This window comes from Melitaea cinxia, chromosome 1 (assembly GCF_905220565.1).
Source record: "Melitaea cinxia chromosome 1, ilMelCinx1.1, whole genome shotgun sequence".
NCBI lineage: Eukaryota > Metazoa > Arthropoda > Insecta > Lepidoptera > Nymphalidae > Melitaea > Melitaea cinxia.
This window is the reverse complement of record NC_059394.1, coordinates 8,023,598-8,048,035: the sequence shown is the minus strand read 5'-3', so window position 1 is coordinate 8,048,035 and position 24,438 is coordinate 8,023,598. Positions and strand designations below refer to the sequence as shown.

The following is a 24,438-nucleotide window of genomic DNA, read 5'->3' as shown; positions in this document are numbered from 1 at the left end:
ATTCTATTTTCTTTCAGAGCCAATCTCCCGTCGCCCGAGCTTCGAGTGCCACCCCCGGTGCGAAAAGGAAAGGAAAATAATTAAAGTATTAGTGTTTCGCTTTATTATTGTATTTATCCAAACTCCTGCGAATATTCCACATAACTTGTAATAATATCACAATACATATCAGATAGAACTATCGAAGAATAATATATAATGAAGATAACGTTCCTTCCGATCCCCACTTCGTCCGCTATCGTTGCTCGGAGACGAGCGCCTAGCTTTCTGTCGGCGATACTTATATTTGTAATTTTTATAATTATAAACTGTTGAATCAAATCGCGTTGTCTTATTTTCATATCGGTTATAATTTTTACAACGTAAGGTATGAACTTAAACGAAATGAAAAGAGAGATCTCGCAGGGATTGTTGGCGCGGCTAGCTCTGGTCCATGAGGTTGGCATCTACGCCGGCGCCCGACGAGTCCTTTAAGATGGATTCGAATATTGGCTGCAGGTCCGGGAAAGACTTGATTTGTGTTACGAAGTCCATTAAGTGAGGATTTTTGTCTGCGAACAAATTCATTATTATAAAAAAAAAGAAAATAAAGACAAAATAACATAAAATTTGTATAAAAGTTTAAAGCTTCTCACGATCAAAAAAAAAAAAAAATACCATGGTAAAACAAATAAGATATTCTAAGATTTATTAAACGGCAATCAACAAATAAATTTCATTCGATACAAAGTATATATACATGTCATGTGAAACTTCTTTGGCAAACCAATTTTGAAGTCTCGTTTATATTTATACAAATCTAAAGCTTCAGATTTCCGTTCTAGCGCCATCGACAAAAACGTTGTCGTTTCATTCGTAAACATTTTACCCTCATGCACCTAAAGAAGTTTCACTTCAAAAATGTTATTATGGTGTATATCGTGTATACATCCACATGCATATAGTAAGCGCTTTCAAAATAAAATGCGTACATTAGATAAAATCCTGAATATTGACATTGTACAAAGCACTGAAAAATTCAAATTTTTCCTATACAATCTGCACATATCCTATAAAACACGCTTTATATATGCGTTATTTCATGGATCGCCTTATTATTATTATTGCAGGAAAAAGGAAGCGAATTATAATTACATACAATTTGGTACTACTAAGGGATTTGTAGAAGTAGGTTTGAAATATTTTGAATCGAATAAAACCGGTGACTACCACCAAAATATGGACGCCAGTGCTTGAAATTCGATTCAAAGACGTTTTACCTAAATTGGACGAGAATGCAGCTATTGTTTTAGATAATGCATCGTATCATTCTCGAAAACTTTTTTTTTTTTTTTATGTCACTAGGTCGGCAAACAAGCGTACGGCTCACCTGATGGTAAGCGATTACCGTAGCTTATAGACACCTGCAACACCAGAAGCATCGCCAGCGCGTTGCCGACCCAATCCCCAATCCCCCCAGGAGCTCTGGTCACCTTACTCACCAACAGGAACACAATACTGCTTGAAAACAGTATTATTTTGCTGTGATCTTCTGTAAGGTCGAGGTACTACCCAGTCGGGCTGCTCCATATTTTGAGCAGGAAATTCCTGCTGTGCCCTACCAACATGATGCTTGACAAAGCATCTCAAACTTCATCTGGTAAACAAGACATTATGGAACAGCTACGTTCGAAAAATATTGCTTGTGATATATTAATACTATATTTTCAAATTTTGGATTTAGTTAAACAAACCGAAGATAGGTTTGAAAATTTTGTCGTAGACGATATGACTAAGTCCACAAATCGTCGCGTCATACGTTTGCCACCGTATCACTGGGAGCTCAACCCAATTGAGCTTGTTTGGGCTCAAGTGAAGGGCTACGCGGCAGCAAATAACAAAAGTTATAAAATTGAGGAAGTTCGAATTCCTTTGTTACAAGGAGTAGCTTAAGTAGATAGCCAAAAATGGTCGTCATGTGTCTAGAGATTACCAAGATCGAGTCAAAACTGTACAAAGTCGACAATTATGTAGAAAATACGTTAGAGCAGTTTATTATTCAAGTGTCTACAGAAAGTTTATGAAGAAATAACGATAGTTTTTAAGATAATTATTTTCAAGACTTATTTATTGTATATTTATTAAATTATTTAATAACAATATAAAATAAATAAATTAAAATTATTTAATTTTCTCTATACTAAATTTTAGAAGTATATATGAACAGGCCTTTACTATTACAAAACAAGAACAAAGGCGTTGGTTCCAGCCCTAACAACGACCCATCTCACTCTGTCAATATCGAAAATGTCCCAGAGACACACTCAGTACTCATAAAAAAAACAGGCTATAACTATAAAATTATAAATTAGTTATCCACAAAGTCTGTCTGCCAGTATTTTTGTCTATCAGTTTGTCAGGCGGACAAGCGTGTCAGTTGTTTTATCCGTAAGTCCCTCTTTCAAACAGTTACAATATCAATTATTACTCTGATCTTCAGTAAATCTGTTAGAAAATCAGTAAGTTAGCCGCTAACGCTACACAACACATACCCGCGTCCGGTATCTGTAGCAGCGCGGCGGCTGCACGTAGAGCGGAGCGCTTGAGCTCGTCTTGCTTCTCGTACTCCTGCTTTACAGAGTTCGCCTTCACCTTCATCGTGCACGTCGCTCGCAGGGGCTCCACGAGACTCTCTAATCCTAGTAATGTTACAAGTATATTTTAAGTGTCTAAGTTGGGTTACAAACTAAACTATAAACTCTGGAGTTAATTTTCAAAACTAGTCAAGTCGATTTTTCTTCAATTACACCAGTGACAATAGATAGTAAACACGTTTTACACTTTTTTTTTGTGCACTTCTTTGAAACAAACAAACGCAAATTTTTTTTAAGGATTGCACATGACTCAATTTGAAAGAAATTAAATTGGTACAAAAGGCCAGGTCAAGAGTACCCTAAACCGAAGAGCATGTATGAAGGGAATAATGAAAGTGGCCGAAGCGAAAGAAGTATGTAGTGAAGATCGTAGCAAGTGGAAAGAAGTGGTCTCTGTCCCTGTCTGTCTACGGGAAAGAGGCGTGATTATATGTATGTATGTATGTTAAATTGGTACTAATACTTAGAAAAAGGATCACAAAACTATGCTCCAAATGTTTAAATTTGGAGGAGACTGCTTTTGAAAACTACCTCCTGGACTGGAATTAAAACGACAGTATTACGAATAGAATCGTACTTTCACAATGGTATTCTCGGGCAGGTGGCATCAGTAGGACGAGATGGCGAGTGCTAGCGCGACCCCATCTCGCTCCACTCAGGCGGAAGTCAGCTAGCACGTGGTGGTTTTTAACCAATTGGGGTCAGGCATAACCGCTCCGGTGCCCCCGCGCCGGAGGATTTTCCCACGTTAAAAAAGGTGTCATCAGTCGGAACTCACTCTGCAGCACGACGGCGGGGCACAGGTGCGCGAGGCGCGCGCACATGAGGTAGGTGAGCATCTTGATGTCGTAGTGGTCGCGCAGCCCGTCCTCCACGTGCCGCAGGAACTCGAACACGTCGAGGCGGTCCAGGCACGTGCCTAGCAGCGTGTACATGCATTCGAACGCCGCCTTGCGCAGGTCTAGCCCGTCGTCCACCGAGTGCTTAAACGGGCCCATCTCGACTTCTCTGATCAACTCTTTCTGTTCAAATACGAGTACTATTAATAATTTGACATTACACTTTTTTAAACTACTTAAAATCTAACAGTAGCCAATCAACTATAGCTCGTACACAATATTTTATAATAATTTAATAGTAATTATTTAACATGCTACGACAAGTTAGATCGTTTGCGTATAATTTACAAAAAGCTAGTCGAAGGCACCCGGCTCGCCGATTCGAAGGGATCTCGTAGTAGCAATCGACCGGGCGACACGCGACACACACACTCACCTTGACCTTGGTCTCGGCGTAGATGGTGGGCAGCAGGTCGGGCAGCAGGTCGCGCACGAGCGAGGGCTTGTTGTGCGCGGCGGAGTTGAAGGCCACGAGCGCCACGCGGCGCACGCCCAGCTCGGGGTCGCGCAGCGGCAGCAGCAGCTCCGCCATGCAGGCGCGCAGCAGCCCGTCGATCGCCTGCGGCTGCACACCGGACGCGCGGCGGTTGCTTGTTACGCTTTTTACATCTTTATTTTGTTAAAGGAACGCGATACGTGGGAGCTAGCTTTCAATTATATTCATTCCGAATGCTAAGTCCAGAACCCCAAAATCAACATTCACACATGGTTGACTATTCCTAAAGTAGGCAATATATTACATACATACTCAGACCGGAGCTCGATTCTCTTATCGTATAAGATAAGCAAAACCTTTTATTTATAATATAATGAGATGGCTGTGACATTACATGAAAAATTCAATTTAAAGAAAAATGAATTCAGCAATTAATGAAAGGACATGGCCAAAAAAGTACATTCCACGTATGTAACACACATGTAAATATTTACTAAATGTTAAAGAGAGAAAGATGAATTATGACCTAGTTTAAAGGATACGACCGATAAGAAGGAGGCCTTTACCTTGTTTAATTAAAAACCTATTATTACTGGAACTATATCAGTTTAGTCTACAATAATTCGAAACTGTTCACTGTTTGTAAGTGCCTAATTTTTTAAATCATAACCTATACTCTTACATGTTGACGTCTTGTCTATTGTAATGACAAGTTCTGTGAGTTTGATAATTATAACAATTTAATGTGCCTATTATCACGAGTTATAATTTTTTTTTATATTTTTATAGTTATCATCAGTGTACGCTAAGTTCGAACGCCCATACAAAAATTGGCCATGTCATTTATTGAATTTTGATGAATATATGCCAATAGATATTCTCATGATTATTCAATATTTATTGAAATGAAATTATTTGTTTAGATCTAGTTTTATTTAAAACGTATTGTTATCACTTATCAATAAAAAAGTAATTTAACAATTTAAGATATTCACAAACCTGGTCTGATATAGTAAATTTAACTGCAGTAACAGCAGTTGTTCTTGTAAGTGGTTCAGGTGACTTCAAAAATTCCTTCAAGTGGGGTAGTAAATCTTGAGGCTCCAACAAGCACAATTTTCCTAAGCATTCTGCTACCTAAAAAAATTGAATACTTAAATACTACCTTGTTATTAATAGACCTAATCCATTTTAATGATTATACAGTCATTCAACAATTCAACGAAAAAACAAACTTGACTAATTAACTGAAATTTATAATACAAATTCGTAACATATCTATGAAATTTTGGACAATACGATGTCTATATGTTTAAATTAGCAATAATATTAGATTACTTACTACATTCCGAGATCCTTCCTCTGCACATTGACAGTGTTTCGACAACTGAACCCATATTTCAGGTATGAAGGGTCTTAAAGCTTCAACCCCTTCTGGGGTACATGACTCACAGGCTATAATCTAAAAAACATGACATTGATAAATTTTAACTAGAAGACACGACTTTACGTTGGTTTTGATTGAATGCCTTCAAAGTTCTCTACAGTGAATACCAATTTTGAGATTAAATCTTCTTGTACATTGAAGAAAACCCATACTATTAAAAAAAGTGTATATAGGCTTTAAATAATATAGGTATATTAAATCTACATAATGGTGTTGAATTTAATAAAGATTGACATGTATGTGTCGTCATTAAAGTGTGAATTAAATACTACATTAATATATTGTAAAATAAAAATAAAATTGTGAGCCATGCTTTATTACTGCTAATCTGACAACGAGCAAACGCAATGCTTGTTCCCAGCATTGCGTTAGCGTGTTGCCACGCAACCGCGATAATACGCGGGTCGTAAAGGCCTGCTCGCACCAAATGAACCCACTCGAACCAATCAACTTAATATTCAAGTTCTGAGACAGTTCACACAGTAACAGCATGTAATATAAAATACGGTAAGATATGGGGCCCCTACCTCTCTAAGCGAATGCAATAGCAAATACTGCCTCTTGGGCTGTGCCTCGATCTCGTTGAGTATGAAAGGCAGGAACTCGGGCAGGTTGCCCACGGCCACGGAGCCCAGCGCGTAGCTCGCGGCTGACTTCACCTCCTCCGATGATGGCGCGAACGAGCTCAAAAGAACTTCCTTCAGGTTCGGGATTGAGCTCAGGTCTCTGCCAATATACACTTTACTGTACTATGACTACTTACAGGTGCCTCTTCAAGGCTTTTTTAACTAAAGATGTTAGTCAGTTTCTCCAAGTTCGCGCCAGACATCCCGGTTTTCCGCAATCCCCACCCAGCCTACACCGGTAATCTTACGTAGATCGTCGGCCTAACGGGCCGGAGGACTAATAATTATCCCCAAATTTCTTTTAAAACATGCAATGATTCGAAATCGACATTTAACCAGTTAGCTAATCAGTCATCACACTCGAGGTCAGACACTTGACGTTAGGTCTTAAAGGCTCGCCGCTTCATGCCAGAATGTTCAGACAAAGATGTAAGGACTACTATATCAGGTTTGTATATTTGAATACGACTTGTTGTTTCGAATGTGGCAATACAATCTAATATATAAAATTCTCGTATCCGCGGTGTTTGTAGTTGAACTCCTCCGAAACGGCTTGACCGATTCTCATGAAATTTTGTGTGCATAGGTAGGTCTAAGAATCGAACAACATCTATTTTTCATACCCCTAAGTTATAAGGGAGGGGGTTAATGGGGAGTTAATAACATACAATAATGGCAACACGTTTGCGGGGTCAGCTAGTAGTGTTAATAAGTAAATAAGGCGACGGCAGAGCTACGCACAGGTGGCGGCCGATCTCGGCGAGCGCGAGCAGCGCGAACATGTGCTGCGTGTCGCTGGGCGGGTGCGCCGCGTCGCGCAGGAAGCCGCGCGTGATGTCCAGCGCGTCCGAGCCGCCCGCCGCCACCACGGCCGCCACGCACTTGGCCAGCGAGTGGTAGGCCTGGCGCGGCAGCGCGCGCGCGGCGGCCGCCTGGCGAACACAGCCGTGTTAGTGCCGCGTTAGTGCCGCGCACTCACAGCGCGCCGTGTACACTTATGCCTTACAATAAATATAAGTCATACTGCTGCGCGCCGCTGTGTGTACGACGAAACTTAGTCAATTACGATTTTTTTCGAATTTAAATATATGTCAAACAAATGTGTTAATTTTTACTGTGCATGTAAAACAAAACAACATCATTGTAATATCACAATCGATCAATCAATATTACCAGTTGTTACTGCAAAGATTTGTATGTTTTACTTAAAAACATTGATCAATTTCTTGATAGCATTTTTACGCTGACCAAAATTTTGTATTAAAACATACAATTTTTGTTCGCACTTAACCGATCTAGTCGTTTGTGCACATTTTTTTTACATAAAGATTTAATTACTTGTAAGGAATAATTCTTTAACCTATCAAATCGGCTTTTATCAGTTCTACGTAGAACACAAATAATAAGCGTGCAAACAACAGCGGTGTCGCTTCGACAGCTACACCACACAGCGTCGAGCAAGAGACGGAGATAAAGTAGAGACAGAGCGAGGAGATGAGCGCGCAAGGCTACCTGCTTGACGTGGTGCGGCGCGGCGGCGTGGTCGGCGGAGGCGTGCACGGGCGCCACCAGCAGCGCCAGCAGCTCGCGGCGCGAGCAGCCCGCCACGTCCGCCGCCACCAGCGCCGACAGCACGCCCACCATCGCCTTCAGCGCGCCGCCTGCCGCACGGGACACACTAACCAACTATTCCTTCGTATTTCTTCATTTCTTGTTTTATCATAATGAAACAACTTTTTTGAATTTTATCGCGGTTTATTAGGCTTTTTGGTCACATGTTCACGTTTTATTTTTTTTCATAAATCTTTTAACATTCACATACGATACGGTCGTAAAGTAGGCGATAAATCACTACAAATTGCACCAACAGGCTAGTTAATTATCCTGCGACCGCGTGATGTGGTGAGAAGCGATTGTAGTTTGAATACGATTTTGAGTTGTGTATGAGAGTGTAGTGTTAGTGTTTGTTGTTTAGTTTTAATTTTAAGTAAATCCCGTGTGTTCACTATCGGCTTTGTTGTATTAACTACTAAAGTGACGTCATTACTAAAAGGCTTTCTCTGTGTTTTTAAAAATAAATCCAAGTGCCGACCCTGCAGGAGCGGCGAGCGCGCGAGCGCCAGCACGTTGGGCGTGAGCGCGGCGCGCGCGTCGGGCGTGAGCGCGGCGGGGCAGCGCTCGCACGCGCCGCGCACCAGCGCCAGCGCCGTCTGCGCGCAGTGCAGGTCCGCCTCGCACACCAGCGCCGGCACCTCCGTCAGCACCTGCGAGCGCCGCGCCGGCCTCTTAGCGACTTGAGCCGTTACGCTCCTTTCAAATAAAACTTTCAACTTTGCAACGATCATCTTTTATTATTTGCCTTTAAAATTATCGCAACGTGTATTTTAATTTTAAATTTAAAGTGCGATGCGTTTAGTGTGTCTGTAGAGACTCGATGCACGCGTAGCACCAGCCACAATGGTTATTTGAAACCTCTGTGTATGTATAAATAATTACGCGTAAAGTTTTTTAGATATTTCATGCAATTTTCCTTTTATCTCAAGGTATTGCCGACGTCCAACTAAAACACTCCAATCCAACCGACAAGGTTTGATATTTATAAATCGATCAAAATCTTTGTTATAATCCAAGTGCAAATATTATTCCATTTTTTCTTACGTTCATTACGTACCTTACTTAGCAGCTCTATGCTAATAGCATTGCTATAGTTTTGAACGAGAGTATCCAATAAGACTAGAGTTGAAAGTTTTAAGGCCCGTTGATTCTTTCTCAGGAAGGATCCAAGAATTGGTACAGCGTCTGTCTGTAAAAGGGACAATTTAAGTAAATATATTTTTTTTCCACAATGTAGTATTAAAAGTTAAAAATTATTACCAAAATTGGCCGCAGGTCGATGTGTAAAGGTGACGAAGCGATTTTTGTGAGAGCCTTAACAGTAGTCAAACGAGTTATTTCATTACGTAATCTCTCTAAAAATATCGGCAAGCACACTGGGAGCTCGTTCTGGAACAAAAAACATTATTTTTACTACCGTCATACCGTCCGTACCGTTTCGTAACACACAGAGGCGGCTCGTCCTAGAGCGCTGATGCACAGCACTCCCACTCCAAATGTAGGATTTAAAATTACAAAGGTAATTTTAAATCCTATATTTCTTTATATTAACGATGCGTTGGCGCAGTGGTCACAGCACTGGCTGTTGCGCTAGCGGTCGCGGATTCGATCCCGCTCACGACAGACATTTGTATTGACCATATAGATGTTTGTCGTGGTCTGGGTGTTTGTGCTGGTGTTTGTGTGTTTCCAGACCCCCGACACAGGAGTAGATCCTACTGGTGCCATTGGGTGTGAAGCGTTTATTTATTATTTTTGTTTCGAACACACAACGAAACTAGCGCCATCTAGCGGCAGCCATTGAAACCACACAAAGACAAGAAAACTAGTGATCAAGAGTGGTACCAGCGAAACCTACGACATTGGCTACAACTTAGGACATCGTTAGTGCTGAGTGGTGTGTTGTGGAGATGCCATTGACTCCGAGAGAAGACTTCAAGGGGGGCGTCAGGACAAGCGCACAATGAGTTGCGGAGGCCACACCCACTGAGAACCAAGCTCCGCCCACCGTGGGCCAAGCCCCGCCCACTGACCCCACCTATCATGCCCCGCCCACTGACTACGCCCCCAGGCCCCGCCCACTCGGACGCAGGCCCCGCCCACTCGGACGCAGGCCCCGCCCACCCAGGCTCAGGCCCCACCTGCTTTGGCTCATGCCCCGCCCACTTTGGCTCAGGCCCGCCCACTTTGTCTCAAGTCCCGCCCACTGGATCCACCTACCTTACCACGCCCACCAGCGACACCGTAGCTTCTACAGACTCTCAAGTGGCTCTTTAATTAGAAAGTTTAATTAAGTTAATGGAGCTGCAAAAGGCTGAAATTTGTGGTGCTTTGCAAGAATCACAAGAGCAGCAAAGGGTTGAAATTCGTAGTGCTTTGCAAGAATCACAAGAGCAACAAAAGGCTGAAATTCGTGGTGCTTTGCAAGAATTACAAGAGCAAACAAGTTTCAAATTGCAAGAATTACAAGAGCAACAAAAAGAGCTCCAAGAAAAAACGCTTTGGGCTATAAAAGATGTTAGTCTCTGAGGAAGTTTAGGAGGTTAAGGCTCCTACGAAGAAAAGTTCTGGAGTCATGTGCTACAAGTGCGGCGAGAGGGGCTATCTTCAGCTCAACTGTCCGAAGAAGAAAACCCAGATAGCAAGGATGAAAAGGATCGAGGAACAAATAGAGGAGCTGAAAAAGCAAGGGGCTTCGCCCCCTGCCCGGGATCAGGAGTATGACTTCAAGACGAAACAACGCAGTGGAAAGTTGCATGGGAATGCCGACGCACTCTCACGAAGGCCGTGTTCGGAAGACTGCAAACATCGTGTTAAGCAAGAATCTAATGAAGTAACTTTAAAGCTAACAGGAACAATTCCTTTGGGTCTCTGGGAGAATGATGCTATGAGGGAAGCTCAAGAAAGAGATGACGACCTTCGGTACATCATCACATGGAAGAAACGGGGTGACGTAATACCAATCTGGAGTGAGGTTGCACCCACTGGCGCTGTCACTAAGGCGTACTGGGCTCAATGGGACAGTCTGATACTTCAAAACGGAATACTCTACCGGAAATGGGAGAAGACTAACGGCCGAGAGTTCCACCTTCAGATTATTGTCCCAAGAACGAGAGTACCAGATGTTTTACGTGAAATACATGATGGCGTATCAGGAGGTCATCTAGGTGTCAATAGGACGTTAACAAAAGTGCAAGAACGATTCTACTGGTTGGATTGTCGAGATGATGTATAGGATTGGTGCCGCAAATGTACTACTTGCGCTGCTTTAAAAGGACCACAGACCAGGAGCCGTGGGAACCTGCGGTTGTATAACATCGGTGCACCGTGGGAACGAATTGCAGTTGACGTAGCGGGGCCATTTCCTGTAACGGAATCGGGAAACAAGTATTTTATGGTCGTCATGGACTACTTCACCAAATGGCCCGAAGTGTTCACCATACCAAACCAAGAAGCTACAACAGTCGCTTCTAAGTAAATCGAAGAAGTGATATGTCGCTTTGGTGTGCCTCTAGAAATCCATTCTGATCTCCATGTCGATGCGATCCATGCGATCTTCGAGGCGACTTCAAGAGTGAAAACTAGTGATCAAGAGTGGTACCAGCGAAACCTACGACATTGGCTACGACTTAGGACATCGTTAGTGCTTAGTGTTTGAACCTAGTGCTTTGTGTTGGACCTAGTGCTAGTGAATAAGACTATTCCAAATCCAAAAGAGTCAGCAGGTTTTTCTCTCCAAATCCTTCGAACCCTAACACGTAACATTATTATTAAAACCATTAAATTATTTATTTTATACTATGCCTATGACGCCGCGTTGGCGCAACGGTTACAGCCATGGATTGTACCTGTTGCGTTGGCGGTTGCGGGTTCGATCCCCGCACATGACAAACATTTGTATTGGCCATACAGGTGTTTGCCGTTGTCTAGGTGTTTGTGCAGTCCTTGTGGGTCTCCCCACCGTGCCTCGGAGAGAACGTTAAGCCGTCGGTCCCGGTTGTTATCATATACACCTGATAGCGATAGTTACTCGTAGTAGGGAATATATCCGCCAACCCGCATTGGAGCAGCGTGGTTGATTAAGCTCTGATCCTTCTCCTACACGGGAGAAGAGGCCTATGCCCAGTAGTGGGATATTACAGGCTGAAGCGATGCCTATGCAATAGATTATTATTATGTTACGTACATTTGGCATTAAGTTGTACGAGCGGAGCGCCAGTGTTTGCGTTCCAATGAAACAAAACTTAGTACGATTCCTAGCACTGTATTTAATGAGTACGAAAGAAACAGGCCGACAGGTGAAGTAAAAGATTTCATATTAGAAAATAGCCTAATCTGGAGCACCGCTCACGCGCGACGTATTCGTCATGGATCCAGCGCGGGGGCGCCAGACGGTTATGACAGACTCCTACTGACTAAAAAACCACCACGTGTGAGCAGTCATCCGCCTGGGCGGGGCGAAGGGGTCGCGCTAGCATTCGCCACCTCGCCCCGGCGACGTTGCTATACCTATCGCAGGCTCGGCTGTACGGCGTGCTGCGTGCGGGGTGTGCCACGCGCCCTGGGATGATTTGCCTAAAACTATGCGCTGTTGTCGTTCTTATATATACAAACAAACGTGTCGGATACATCAGTTATTTAGCAGTTTTTCTTTTTAAATAAATAATAAAAATAAATTTGTGCGCGACATTTTGTATGTAAAAAACTGAACAATACAGTGTAGTATTTTTTGTTAAAAAGTGTGAAAAGATTTTCAAAAAGTCAAAATGTGCCTCGACCTGAAGTTGTACTTACTAACTTAAAAATGTAGTACGAAAATTAAATCTTAGACGCGTGTTTTTAAATCTGAATAATATTTCAAAACCATTGGTTTTGTGGATGGTTGTGTGGATGTGAATAAATGATTTTGTTTTCCTTGCTTGGTGTTTGGAGCTGGCGCCTGCAGTGGTGGTAAATCTGCATGGACGGAATGATTTTTATATACAAATAAATAAATGGTAAGCTCTAGTTTGTCGTTTTTTTTTGTGTTGTTTTTTGTGAATCAAAAATGTCACGAGCCGCCTCTGGTCATACATAATAGACGACTTAACAAAAGATTTAGTCCGCATTTATGGTTACTGACATAGACGTTTATCGGAATGAGAAATCTATGCAAATAACAAAAATAAAGAAAACTCGGTCAAGAGACGCAGACAGTATATTTTGGTCGTGAGCGACATAACCACGCGGATATTGGCTCACCTCCAAATAGTCTCCGAAGTGGCAGATGAGCTGGCCGCAGGCGGCGATGGCGCGCTCCTTGACCTCCTGGTCCATGTCGGTGGCGCGCAGGCGCACCAGCGTGCACTCGTACATGGCGGGCACGAAGCGCTGCAGCTCCTGCATCTCCTCCGCGTCGCCGTCTTGCAAGCTCTCTGTGAACACCGACCTCACTCGCTCACTTCATGCCTATACTTGGTCGTTATCGCATATATTTTGACAGACAGAACCGATTAATACTTCTAAAACTTAATAATGTTCCCACCAGCTTGTAACTCTTGATCGTCGAGCTATAAACTGTTCAATCACGATTTATTACATAACTAAATCAATCAAAGAAACAATAAAAGACAAACAAAGAAGACAGAAAAAGAGATAAGTAGGAGAAAGAATAATTCAAAGTAGGTAAGAGATGCGGTACTGACCGAGCGGGCGCATGACCTTGACGAGCGTCTGCAGCACGCGCAGCGCCTCGGCGGTGACCTTGTAGAAGGGGTCCTGCACGCACGCCAGCACGGCGGGCAGCAGCGCCGCCACGTGCGGCCGCATGGCGCGCGCCTCGTGCCCGCGCACCAGCCACACCACGAACACCAGCGTCTCGATCTTCATGGACGACGCCGTACTCTTGTCGCTGCGTGCCAGGTAAGTTAGCTTTGACATGTCGGAGCTTCGACTACCGACGATTCGAACAAAATTTTAGAAAGTTCATCATGAAACATTTGTTTGGTGATACATAGTTTTCAAAAGCTAATTACAGTAAAAAAACAAGATCCTTTTGTTTCACACATACCATGCTCTTTAGCCCTTACACTCGTGAATAATTACTTTTTTATTTCCCACTTTTTCAAACCGTACCTTATCACCGTACCGATTTCCTCAAAAAGAGACTTTTTAGTGTAATTCATCATTAGGGATCAGAAATGTCGGTATAGATTGCGAAAACAGAGCGCGACGGTGAGCGCGGCTTACGTGAGCGGCGGCGTGAGCGTGCGCACGACGCGCGCGGCGAGGTCGGCGAGGCAGCCGGGCGCGGCGGCCAGCAGCTCGCGCAGCAGCGCCAGCGCGCAGGCGCGCGCGCGCACGCTGCGCCCGCGGATCACGCGCAGCGCGCCGCGCACCACGCTCGGCACCTGCACGCGCACACCCGTCACGTCATAATAATTAGGTGTTCATTTATTTTTCATTCTTTGACCGTGTTTAATAATTTGAATTGTTAGAAAAATATAAAATATACAATTTATTCTGTTTATACACGAGTACAAAAAAAAAAAACAATATTCATGATAAATGAAGAACTATAGTCTGCTTTTTTTAACAAACGAGTACATAAATTATTGACCATTGACCAAAATGATTGTACGTGTTGTAAAATCTACTACTATACTACTATACAGAAGAATCTTTAATTTATGGCATGTCAGCGTCGCAACTGTCCGTTGTGCAACATTCTGCCAGTGCCAAGTATGAGATAAACCCAATGAAAGTCGATCTGATACAAGTTTACTAATACAAATATAAGTAAACATAGGCAGCAGTACACACGTCACAAGTACAGTATTTTAATCTTAGTACACTAAATTTAGAAGTATAATATACAATATGAACGGGCCTTTAAATTTGAAAACAAGGCAACGCAACAGACCCCCACCGATGAGCCATCTCCCCCAGTCGGTGTGGACCGGGCGAGACGCGCAGTACTCGTGTGCTAAAAGAAGCGGCCTACGGTGGACGGGCGAGGCGAGCGCACGCACCCGCTGCAGCAGCAGCGCCGGCGGCGAGTCGCGCGCGGGCGCCAGCGCGGGCGGCAGCGCGGGCGGCGGCCGCGTGGCGCGCAGCAGCGCCGTGTACGCGCTCAGGATGTCGCACTTCACGTTCTCCTCGCGCTCTGCGGACCACACCTCGACCTTGTACTGCCTACCGAGCCAGCTATCTCTTCGGCATACGCTTAGCCTTATCATTACATCATCATTACAGCCTATACAGTCCACTGCTGGACATAGGCCTCCACAAGTTTACGCCAAAAATAACGTGAACTCATGTGTTTTGCCCATAGTCACCACGCTGGGCAGGCGGGTTGGTGACCGCAGTACTGGCTTTGTCGCACCGAAGACGCTGCTGCCCATCTTCGGCCTGTGTATTTCAAAGCCAGCAGTTGGATGATTATCCCGCCATCGGTCGGCATTATCAGTTCCAAGGTAGTAGTGGAACTGTATTATTCCTGCGTCGCCTCTAACGACACCCACGGGAAGAGAGGGGGTGGGCTTAGCCTTAAATAGGATTATAATAGGATTTCGATTGCACACTTTAGTAATATGTCAAAAATTATTACGATTCTCTTAAGTTAAATTTAGCAGTAGTAAGCAAAACCAACTACCGATCACGTCGACTGTCGTCAACTTCTCGTTCTTTAAGATTTAATAGCTTTCAATGGTATCAAAATGAACATATATGCCGAGTTTTATGACATTTGTATGATGTCTAATTTATACGACACTGTATTATTAATAACAAATATATTTCTGTGCCTCCTGTGATAAGTGATACGAGTCGAGTTTATATACCCTTATTGTGATGTGATCATGGGCATTACAAAAAAAAAAAGTTTGGTATATGTCACGTTCTTATATGTGCTATAGTTACGGATTTTTTTTTATGATATAACTTTGTGAAAAAAAGTACCTGTTTATCAGTAATCAAACACTCGTAAGTATTCAACGTTATTTTTTGTGCTTTATGATTTAAATGCAATTTTATATAATTTCACATTTATTTTTCAATACATTTTTCGTGTTAATCAAGTTGACCGGCCGTCTTCATCGTCAACCATGTCCCGTCGCTTTTTCAAAGGGCGATTACTTTCAGGTATCGTTAGCTGACTCGCAAGTTGATATGGGTGTTTCTGCAGTCGTGTTTAAATAAAATAAATAAAATAAATAAATAAAATAAATAAATAAAAATAAAATTAACTGTAACACGCCAAAGAGCTGAACTTCGACGGGAGTTGCACCCTACACAAGATGGACCGACACCGCATTTGCTCATGGCCTACCAGCCGATTGCACAATTAAAAACAAAAAAAAATCTTATTTCTGCTCAATGATGATTTTCGACTTGTATCACTTGTCATAGGAGGAACAGATTTTAACTAAACCTAATGAAAAAATAACAATTAAAAAATCACCTTTGAATCTCGCAATCAATGCCGGAGAAACTTTCTGATACATTTCCGCTAACAGTTCATGGCGTGTTGAGATAACTGACTCGAGGCATTTAGCAGCCGCACGTCTCACCTAAAACAAATAATGAATGTTATCCAGTGAAACTAATAACAACATTGTTGTAACTTTTAGGTCTTTGCCCAGCAACTCTGGACAATTTTCAGTTCAAATGAATAAACAGAAATGTTTAGCTAATCCATATTATTAGGTTCAAAACTATATTAACAATAAAGATGTGACTGGCGAAAAGGACTCAGTCTAGGGATGGGAATTAGCATTTATAGTTGTCCGTACAAAAATAACTAAATCGCTAATTTCTTACGAAATATAGATGTACACAGAGCAAAAAAGAACACATTAACGTTATTAAATAACAATTACATACTTAATGTACTTTTTTTTATTCAATAACTTGGTAATTAATATAATATTTTAGCCGACTTCCAAAAAAGGAGGAGGTTCTCAATTCGACTCAATTTTTTTTATGTATGTTACATCAGAACTTTTGACCGGGTGGACCGATTTCGACATTTTTTTTTTAAATCGAAAGTTGGTGTGTGTCAATAATTTGGTCGCATTTAAATTTATTTGAGATTTAACAACTACTTTTCGAGTTATATCTAATAATGCCTTTTTACTTGACGCTTTTTTGTCGACCTACATTGTATTATACCGCATAACTTTCTACTGGATGTACCGATTTTGATAATTCTTTTTTTTTTTTGGGAAAGGAGATATCCCTAGTTTGGTACCATGATAAGGAAACCAGGATCTGATGATGGGATCCCAGAGAAATCGAGGGAAACTCTCGAAAATCCACAATAACTTTTTACTGGGTATACCGATTTTGATAATTTTTAATTTAATCGAAAGCTGATGTTTATCATGTGGTCACATATAAATTTTATCGAAATCTGATAACTACTTTTTGAGTAATCTTTGATAACGCGTAGTTACTTGACTATTTTTTCGTCGATCTACGTTGTATTAGTTGTCGATATAATTGAAGTCGGTTTTTCTTCGTTTGCCTGCAAACACAATTATTTTTCCAACATCTGTACTTACATTAATATCACTTAGATTAGAAAATAACACTTTAATTGTCATATTGCAATTAGTCTATGTAAAATAATTGTGATTGCTCGCAAACGAAAAAAACCGACTTCAATCACATCGGCAAGTAATACAACGTAAGTAGACGAAAAAAATTAACAAACGCACTAGTCGTCCTACGATTTTCATAAGTTTCTCTCAATTTTGCTGAGATTCCATCATCAGATCCTGGTTTCCTTATCATGGTGCACTACTACTTACTCTTCGATGTAATTGAAGTCGGTTTTTTTTCGTTTGCGAGCAAACACAATTATTGTTTATGAATCCATATCTCATAAATTCCAACATTATGTCTCATCACTACTGTCGGATAAATACGACATAGGCGTTGGAAGTCAATAAACTTTCTCCGGGATAATATTAGTAAATTTACCTTAATTGAAATAGTATTTTATTTTGTTTCTTGATATAGTAAATCTGAATTGTAACACTTATAAGAAGGTTGAATAAATAAACTTTCGAAAAAGAAATGTATTTTAGGCTAAAACATCATAATACATTTAGATATAGAATATATAGTACACAGGATTTTGTGTCGGATAAATCCGACTCAGGCGGTGAAAGGGTTAAAAACGTAACTGCGGATACCTTGCCAATTCTTCTTTTCAGAATCTACATTCCGAATCAGTAGTAGTTTTAAATGAACTATATTTAATTTGATAATAAGTAATATTAATTTTAATTTGTAAAGTGGCGATTCAAAAGTGCTTTTAAAGCCTACTTGAATAAAACCATTTTTGATTTTTCTTGTACCTTCCAGGACATGTCGTCGTCGTCGGAGTACTCCTCGGAGTCGGAGTCGGGCTCCGCGTCGGGCTCGAAGCACTCGTCCTCCATCTCCTCGTCCTCGCCGCCGCCGCCCTCCTCGTCATCCTCGTAGTTATAGTTTGGATCATATGTGATCATCTTCAGGCACAGATCGATGATCTATAAAGTAAATAAGTGTCAGATCTTAATATATTAAATTACCAAATCTTTACATCATTTACACAAATATATCTATGATATTCTATTATCTATCTATACATTATATAAAAGCGAAAGGTCACTATCACGAAATCTCCAAAACTATAACACCCACAAACTTGAAATTTGGCAGGTAGGCTATTTATATTACGTAGACATTCGCTAAGAACGGATTTTACGAAACTCGACCCCTAAGGGGGTAAAACGGGGGTTGGAATGTTGTATGAAAGTCCTATGGTTTGAAGTAAGAGACTTGAAATTTAAAATGAATGCTCTATAGATGGTTAGAAGGTGTCTAAATAATGTATTTTTAGAAATCAACTCTCTTGTAGAGTTAAAACGGGGGATGGTAGATTGACTCACTCATCACGAAATCTCCGAAACTATAAAAGCTATAAACTTGAAATTTGACTAGTAGGTTCCTCATAAGGCGTAGACATCCGCTAAGAACTGATTTTACGAAACTCCATCCTTAATAAAACGGGGGTTGGAAGTCTGTATGAAAGTCCTATGTTTTTGAAGTAAGAGACTTGAAATTTAAAATGTATGCTCTATAGATGGTGACGAGATGTCCAAATAATGTATCGTAATATATATAAAAGAGAAAGGTCACTGACTCACTCATCACGAGAACTCAAAAACCGCTGGATGGTCCATCCATCCAGGATGTACAAAGATGAAATTTGGCAGGGAGGTAGATTATAGTTAGTAAACGTCCGTCAAGAACGGATTTTGCGATATGCCACCGCTAAGGGGGTTTAATTGGGGGTTGATAATTTGTATGAAACATATACAGCAGCCATAAGTTCGCCTGATATATTATTTATACTGCAGTTTGAAAATAAAACTAAAAATGTGGTGTATAGAGAGGTTTTATAAAAATAACTATTAAATTATACTAAATTGTGCCTTTTAAAAAGTTACTCAGTGTGATAAGCATTTCAAGTGACTGAAATAAAACATAATTTGTGTTAAACATCTTAATAGTAATGCATATCTTCATAACCACGCGAACGTAGTCGCGGGCAACAGTTAATGTTTTATAAAACAACGTCCCCAAAAGTGTATGTGATCGACTCCCTCAAAATCTACTGAACGGATTTTCATGCGGTTTCACCAATGGAGAGAGGGCTTCAAAAGGAAGGTTTACGGAACGGTTAAGCCGATTTTGATGAGAGTTTCACTGGAAGTTTGCCGGTAAAACTTTGTGACACACTGATTTCAACGCGGGCGAAGCCACGTATAATCAGTGTGTCACAAAGTTTATATATAAAAATATACATATTTATATTTGTTATTATATACTAGCGGACCCGGTAGACGTTGTCTGCCCAGAAAACAGCTACAAAATTTGATTGCTTACATACCGATAGCAACACCACCTGAGATAAAAACTACCCTATCTCCCAAGTTGGACTAAATTACAGATGCTTACAAAATTTGATAAAAATTAGTTCAATAATTTCAGAGTTTATCGCCCACATACATCGTGCTACGAAATTTTTATATATATAGATTAGATCATAAACAAAAAAGGCTTTGATTATAATTTATGTAATAGCATAAGCAATGCCTTTTATATGACCAAACTTAGGTGAAAATCGAAAAAAAACGAACGAACCAAACGAACAATACGAAATATTGTAAATTCACCAGTTTACAATATTTTTTTAAGATTTCTAAAGGCATGCCAACAATCATACTAAATTATGCATACCAATTTAGCCCTTTTAAGATTTTAAGTCTACAATGAAAACATCTTCAATTTAGGCAAAATATAAAAATTATTACTGTTGGTATGTGTGGTTGGACTTCTTTTGGACATTTAAGTACAAAAGCCTCTAATGCCTGCAAGCAGTGTTCCCGCAATTCTTCATCTGCATCGGTTGAATGGCTTAGGACTTGTGGAGCCACTCTCCATAGTTGTTCGCCAAACCTATGACCAGCTTGACGGCTAAAATATAAACAACATTATATACGTCTTTACTATTATTATAATTCAGTTAGTTATTATATTTGATGAATTTTTGAAATTAACACCTATTACACTATATGTATTATGTAATAGGTGCTTGCTTGCGGTTGCGGGTTCGATCTGCGCACATGACAAACATTTGTATTGGCCATACAGATGTTTGCCGTTGTCTGGGTGTTCTTGCAGTCCTTGTGGGTCTCCCCACCGTGCCTCAGAGAGCATGTTAAGCCGTCGGCCCCGGTTATCATGTACACCTGATAGCGATCGTTACTCATAGTAGGGAATATATCCGCCAACCCGCATTGGAGCAGCGTGGTGGATTAAGCTCTGATCCTTCTCCTACATGGAGAAAGAGGCCTATGCCCAGTAGTGGGATATTACAGGCTGAAGCGAGCAAGCGACAAACAATCAAAAAAATGATTATAACAAAGGCTTATATAAGGCCTAAAGCTTTCTTAACAAATCCCATTATCCAGAAATTACTACTACTCTAAATAGTAATAAATTGAAGGAGTAAATCATGAAAGAAGGCTAGTATGTTATTTATTTTTTTTAGAAATATTCTTAGATACGAAATAAATTTTGGCCTAGCTTACCAAATAGAAGCGATACATTGTATATGTGTACGACTAACACTGGAAGACGTTGAGGAGCTTAAACCCTCCAACAAATGGTCTATTAACTTGTTATAGAGTGATACATTGCACGACATCACCAAGTGTGACAATGCCACTATGGTGCGTTTGCGTACAGCCTAAAAAAAATATGACAATTTATTAAAGAACTGAAATTAAGAAATATTGTTTTAAACAATATAATTATAATTTGTACATATAATTAATTGTACATAATTTACAGATTATTTTTGTTTTCAATTATATGCTGCATTGCTCGCACAATGACACAATCAATTGAGGATACTCCTTATCTCCCTGCCCTTATGCCACTTATGTAGGGTCAGCATAACATGTTTTCCTCTTTCCTCTCTATTATTCGTCACTTCAGCACTCACTCCTTTCTTTCTGTCCTCACTCACACAAATCATCCATCACTTTTTTGGCCTGCCGATCGCTCTTCGTCCTTCGACATTCATCCCTAACATTATTTTACCAATATAGTGTTCATCCCTCCTCATCACATACCCATATCACGTTAACCTACTGCTCTTCATTTTCTCTGTCACGAGTGCTACTTTCAAACTCTCCCTTATATACTCATTTCTAATCCAATCTTTCCTCCTCACTCCACACATCCATCTCAGCTTTCTCATCTAGAACACTCAAGAAATCTATAGTTTTGATAGCACAAACAATATAGCACTTTGTGTTCTAGTGTAGTAACTTGTGAGCTTTAAGTAGAAAACTCTTAAGAGATTTATGTTAAAAACAATTTCAATTAATCTCATTGTACTATAAAATTCCATTATTTGCTTACTTGATCTTAGCTAATTATGATGACATATAAGATGCACAACCAGAAATTGATATTTAAATTAGCTAATTTGTGACAGCTTGTATATAAATTTAGATCTGTATGGCTCGAACAAAATAATTTAATCTTGAGCATAAATCATATTAAGCTGCTGAACCCTATAAAATTCAAGGGTTTTTCGAATTTTGTGTTTAATATTTCATTACGATGATTTCATACCATATATACCAGAGTAATTTTTTTTAATAACCTGACGTGGAGAAGCAAGCTGAGGCAGCAGAGAATTCAAAAGCATCGGGTGAAAAGAAATTAACAGTCCTCCAAATCTGCTGAGCAAATCAGCTAAAATATCCAAAGCCTCTAATTGGACTGAAACGTCTTCTTGCTGAAAAATATTTAAAATAGAAAGATTAGGTAGGGGTAAGATTAGGTATTCTTGAAATGTAAAAGTAGTAATCAAATGAGATGTCTTACTTGGTATGACTAAATGTGACAAAGATATGGTCAATATTAATTATTCAATATTAATTTTTCAATATTAATTATTGACCTCATCTTTGTCATATTCATTCCATTAGACAATATTAATAATCAATTAATTTACAATATTTGAAACGAAGTTCCTTACGGCAGGCTTGACATTTGGCTGGGCGACCGAACAGAAAAAAATTGTGATACTCAAACCGTAAGAAAAATATGTAACGGAAGTGACGTAATATCAGTCACAAGACTGTATAATATGACGTTTGTAAAACAAAAAAAATACTAGTAAACTTTTTTTAAAATTATTTATGTAATTTTATACTGTCGACAAAAATAAATAAAGACAAATGTTTTTTTATTTCACTTAATACTTTGAATTATTATTATTATTATTATTTCGTTTGATTTATTTTATTTCACGGTATTTGTTATTTTCTAAAATATTAAATTTCCTAAATAATTTTATGTACTTAATTAAAAACCAATCGACAAAATTAAATAAAAGTGAAGAACTAGAAAATATATATAAAATTCGACTTTTTTTTCTTCAAATTGTGTTGCTTCTATACTATCCGAAGGAACTTCGTTTCTACCTGGTGTCCCATGACACCACATATTTTAAATCTCAAGTAATTAATTATATAATTAAAGTTTATTATATCAAAATTGTTTCATAATGCTCAAAAAACAATCCCGTGTATGTTACAAAACAGTCCACTGGCAAAATCTTAACAATCACAGGTTCAAATCTCATTTATTTATTTTTTTCATACTTATAATATTTACAATTTAATATACTTTTTACTAAAAACATTAGAGGAATTCATTTTTTTCATATATAATTTAGATTTTGTATATTGACTAAATATCATTTCATACAATTTATCTATCTCTACATAGTGCGTCATATGCTTTTTAAGTTTGCTCAATGATAATAATTTTAAAAAATATATTAATAATTAATTAAGTATAGACAAAAGTAGATGCTAATCTCTTGTTTTTTGGGTTAAGTGTTCTTGTAAGAAAGTATAATTGAACTTATTAAATCCTGACACAATTATTAATTATATATTTATATTTTTGTATTATACAGTAATTTATAAATATAAATGAATGTTTGTTTGTATGTCCTTTATAGAATTGTAAACTATGCATTAGATCATGTCATGATCTTCAGCAAAGTGTTGTGCATGAGCAAACAAAGGTTTCCGAGTTGGTACGACAAAAAAAAAAAAAAAATAATAGAAAAAGCACAGCAACGTGCGCAGGGTACAGCTTGTATATTATAAATTAATATATTAAATAACTATGAGGTATACTAATACTAAGATGATATATTTAATATCTATGAGGGAGACATCTATAAGAGGATTAACAATGAAAATTGTCAAATAGACTTCATCAAAGCAATTCATCAAATAAAAACATTTATAAATTATATATTTACAATAACAGTAAATGGACATATTAGATTATGAAAAATCTAGCACTTTTAAATACCTTCTCAATTGCACTGCTTAATCGTCCAGTGATTTTTTTACATACATTTGCAGCAAGAGTATTTGAACCTAAAGGTAATTCTGATATAACTGTTTTTAAACCAATGCTGCTTATGTCTCTCAATTGTTCTGTATCTGAAAGCATATTTGCACAAAGGGTTTCTACAATTCCTTCCACTTGATATTCCTTCACTTTATTCACCAAAGGACCTAGACTGTAAATAAAAGAATTTCTATACAATAACAACAAAACATTAAAGTGAGTAAGATGTGCTCAAAATAGATATACTACCATTTTACTGCTAGATTTTGAACTTCTCCGTTTTTATCTTCCAGTAAACGAAGTAGCATTTTAACAACTTTTCTCTCTGAATCATCATCAAGTTTTATGCTGTCTTTTTGTAGTTCAGTCATCAGATCATTTGTGGCCATAAATCTGAAGTCTTTGTCATTAGATGTCATCTATAAACAATACTCAAATTAACTCAAGAGATAAACCTAGATTTATAATTTAGGCCACAATATCTGCATTTTATATAACAAAATAAAATAAAAACTGCCGGGTACCTTTTCAAGAAGATTTGCAATTTGGTAGGATACACTAGCCATTTTGAGATAATTCAAGCTTTTCCAACGTTGACACTTGAATTCCAAAAGGTAAAAAACATGTGAAAAACTAATTTCTATGAGTTATAATACAAATTAAAGACATTTGAATATATCCAAAAAAACAACCTATTAGCTATTGCCAGCGAATTAATCGAAAAATAATGCTACCAAATCTATCCTTATGACTTTTTTATGCGTAGTGTTGGTGGCACACAACTAAACAGCCTTAT

At 39.3% G+C, this 24,438-nt stretch overlaps 2 protein-coding genes across 2 annotated transcripts in view; one reads left to right on the top strand and one right to left on the bottom strand.

Annotated features, from left to right (window-relative positions):
* The window catches only part of LOC123656160 (myosin-3), a 41,993-nt gene extending 41,672 nt beyond the window's left edge, over nt 1-321 (top strand). Inside the window, exon 40 of the mRNA XM_045591869.1 lies at nt 18-321. Coding sequence (XP_045447825.1) covers nt 18-80 — 63 coding nt within the window. The 3' untranslated portion in view covers nt 81-321. The remainder of the gene's footprint in view (nt 1-17) is intronic.
* On the bottom strand, nt 95-24,208 carry LOC123656169 (cullin-associated NEDD8-dissociated protein 1). The gene is made up of 24 exons (XM_045591876.1): nt 24,167-24,208; nt 23,892-24,061; nt 23,601-23,814; nt 21,868-22,002; nt 20,783-20,940; nt 20,003-20,165; nt 17,999-18,172; nt 16,096-16,204; nt 14,666-14,799; nt 13,884-14,044; nt 13,340-13,545; nt 12,897-13,069; nt 8,916-9,044; nt 8,713-8,844; nt 8,134-8,305; nt 7,554-7,702; nt 6,783-6,943; nt 5,943-6,141; nt 5,311-5,430; nt 4,968-5,105; nt 3,909-4,097; nt 3,412-3,655; nt 2,532-2,678; nt 95-551 (listed from the first exon to the last, which is right to left on the bottom strand). The coding sequence occupies exons 1-24, from the start codon at nt 24,206-24,208 to the stop codon at nt 421-423; spliced, it is 3,750 nt and encodes a 1,249-aa protein (XP_045447832.1). The 3' UTR covers nt 95-420.
* Nucleotides 24,209-24,438: the final 230 nt, after the last annotated feature.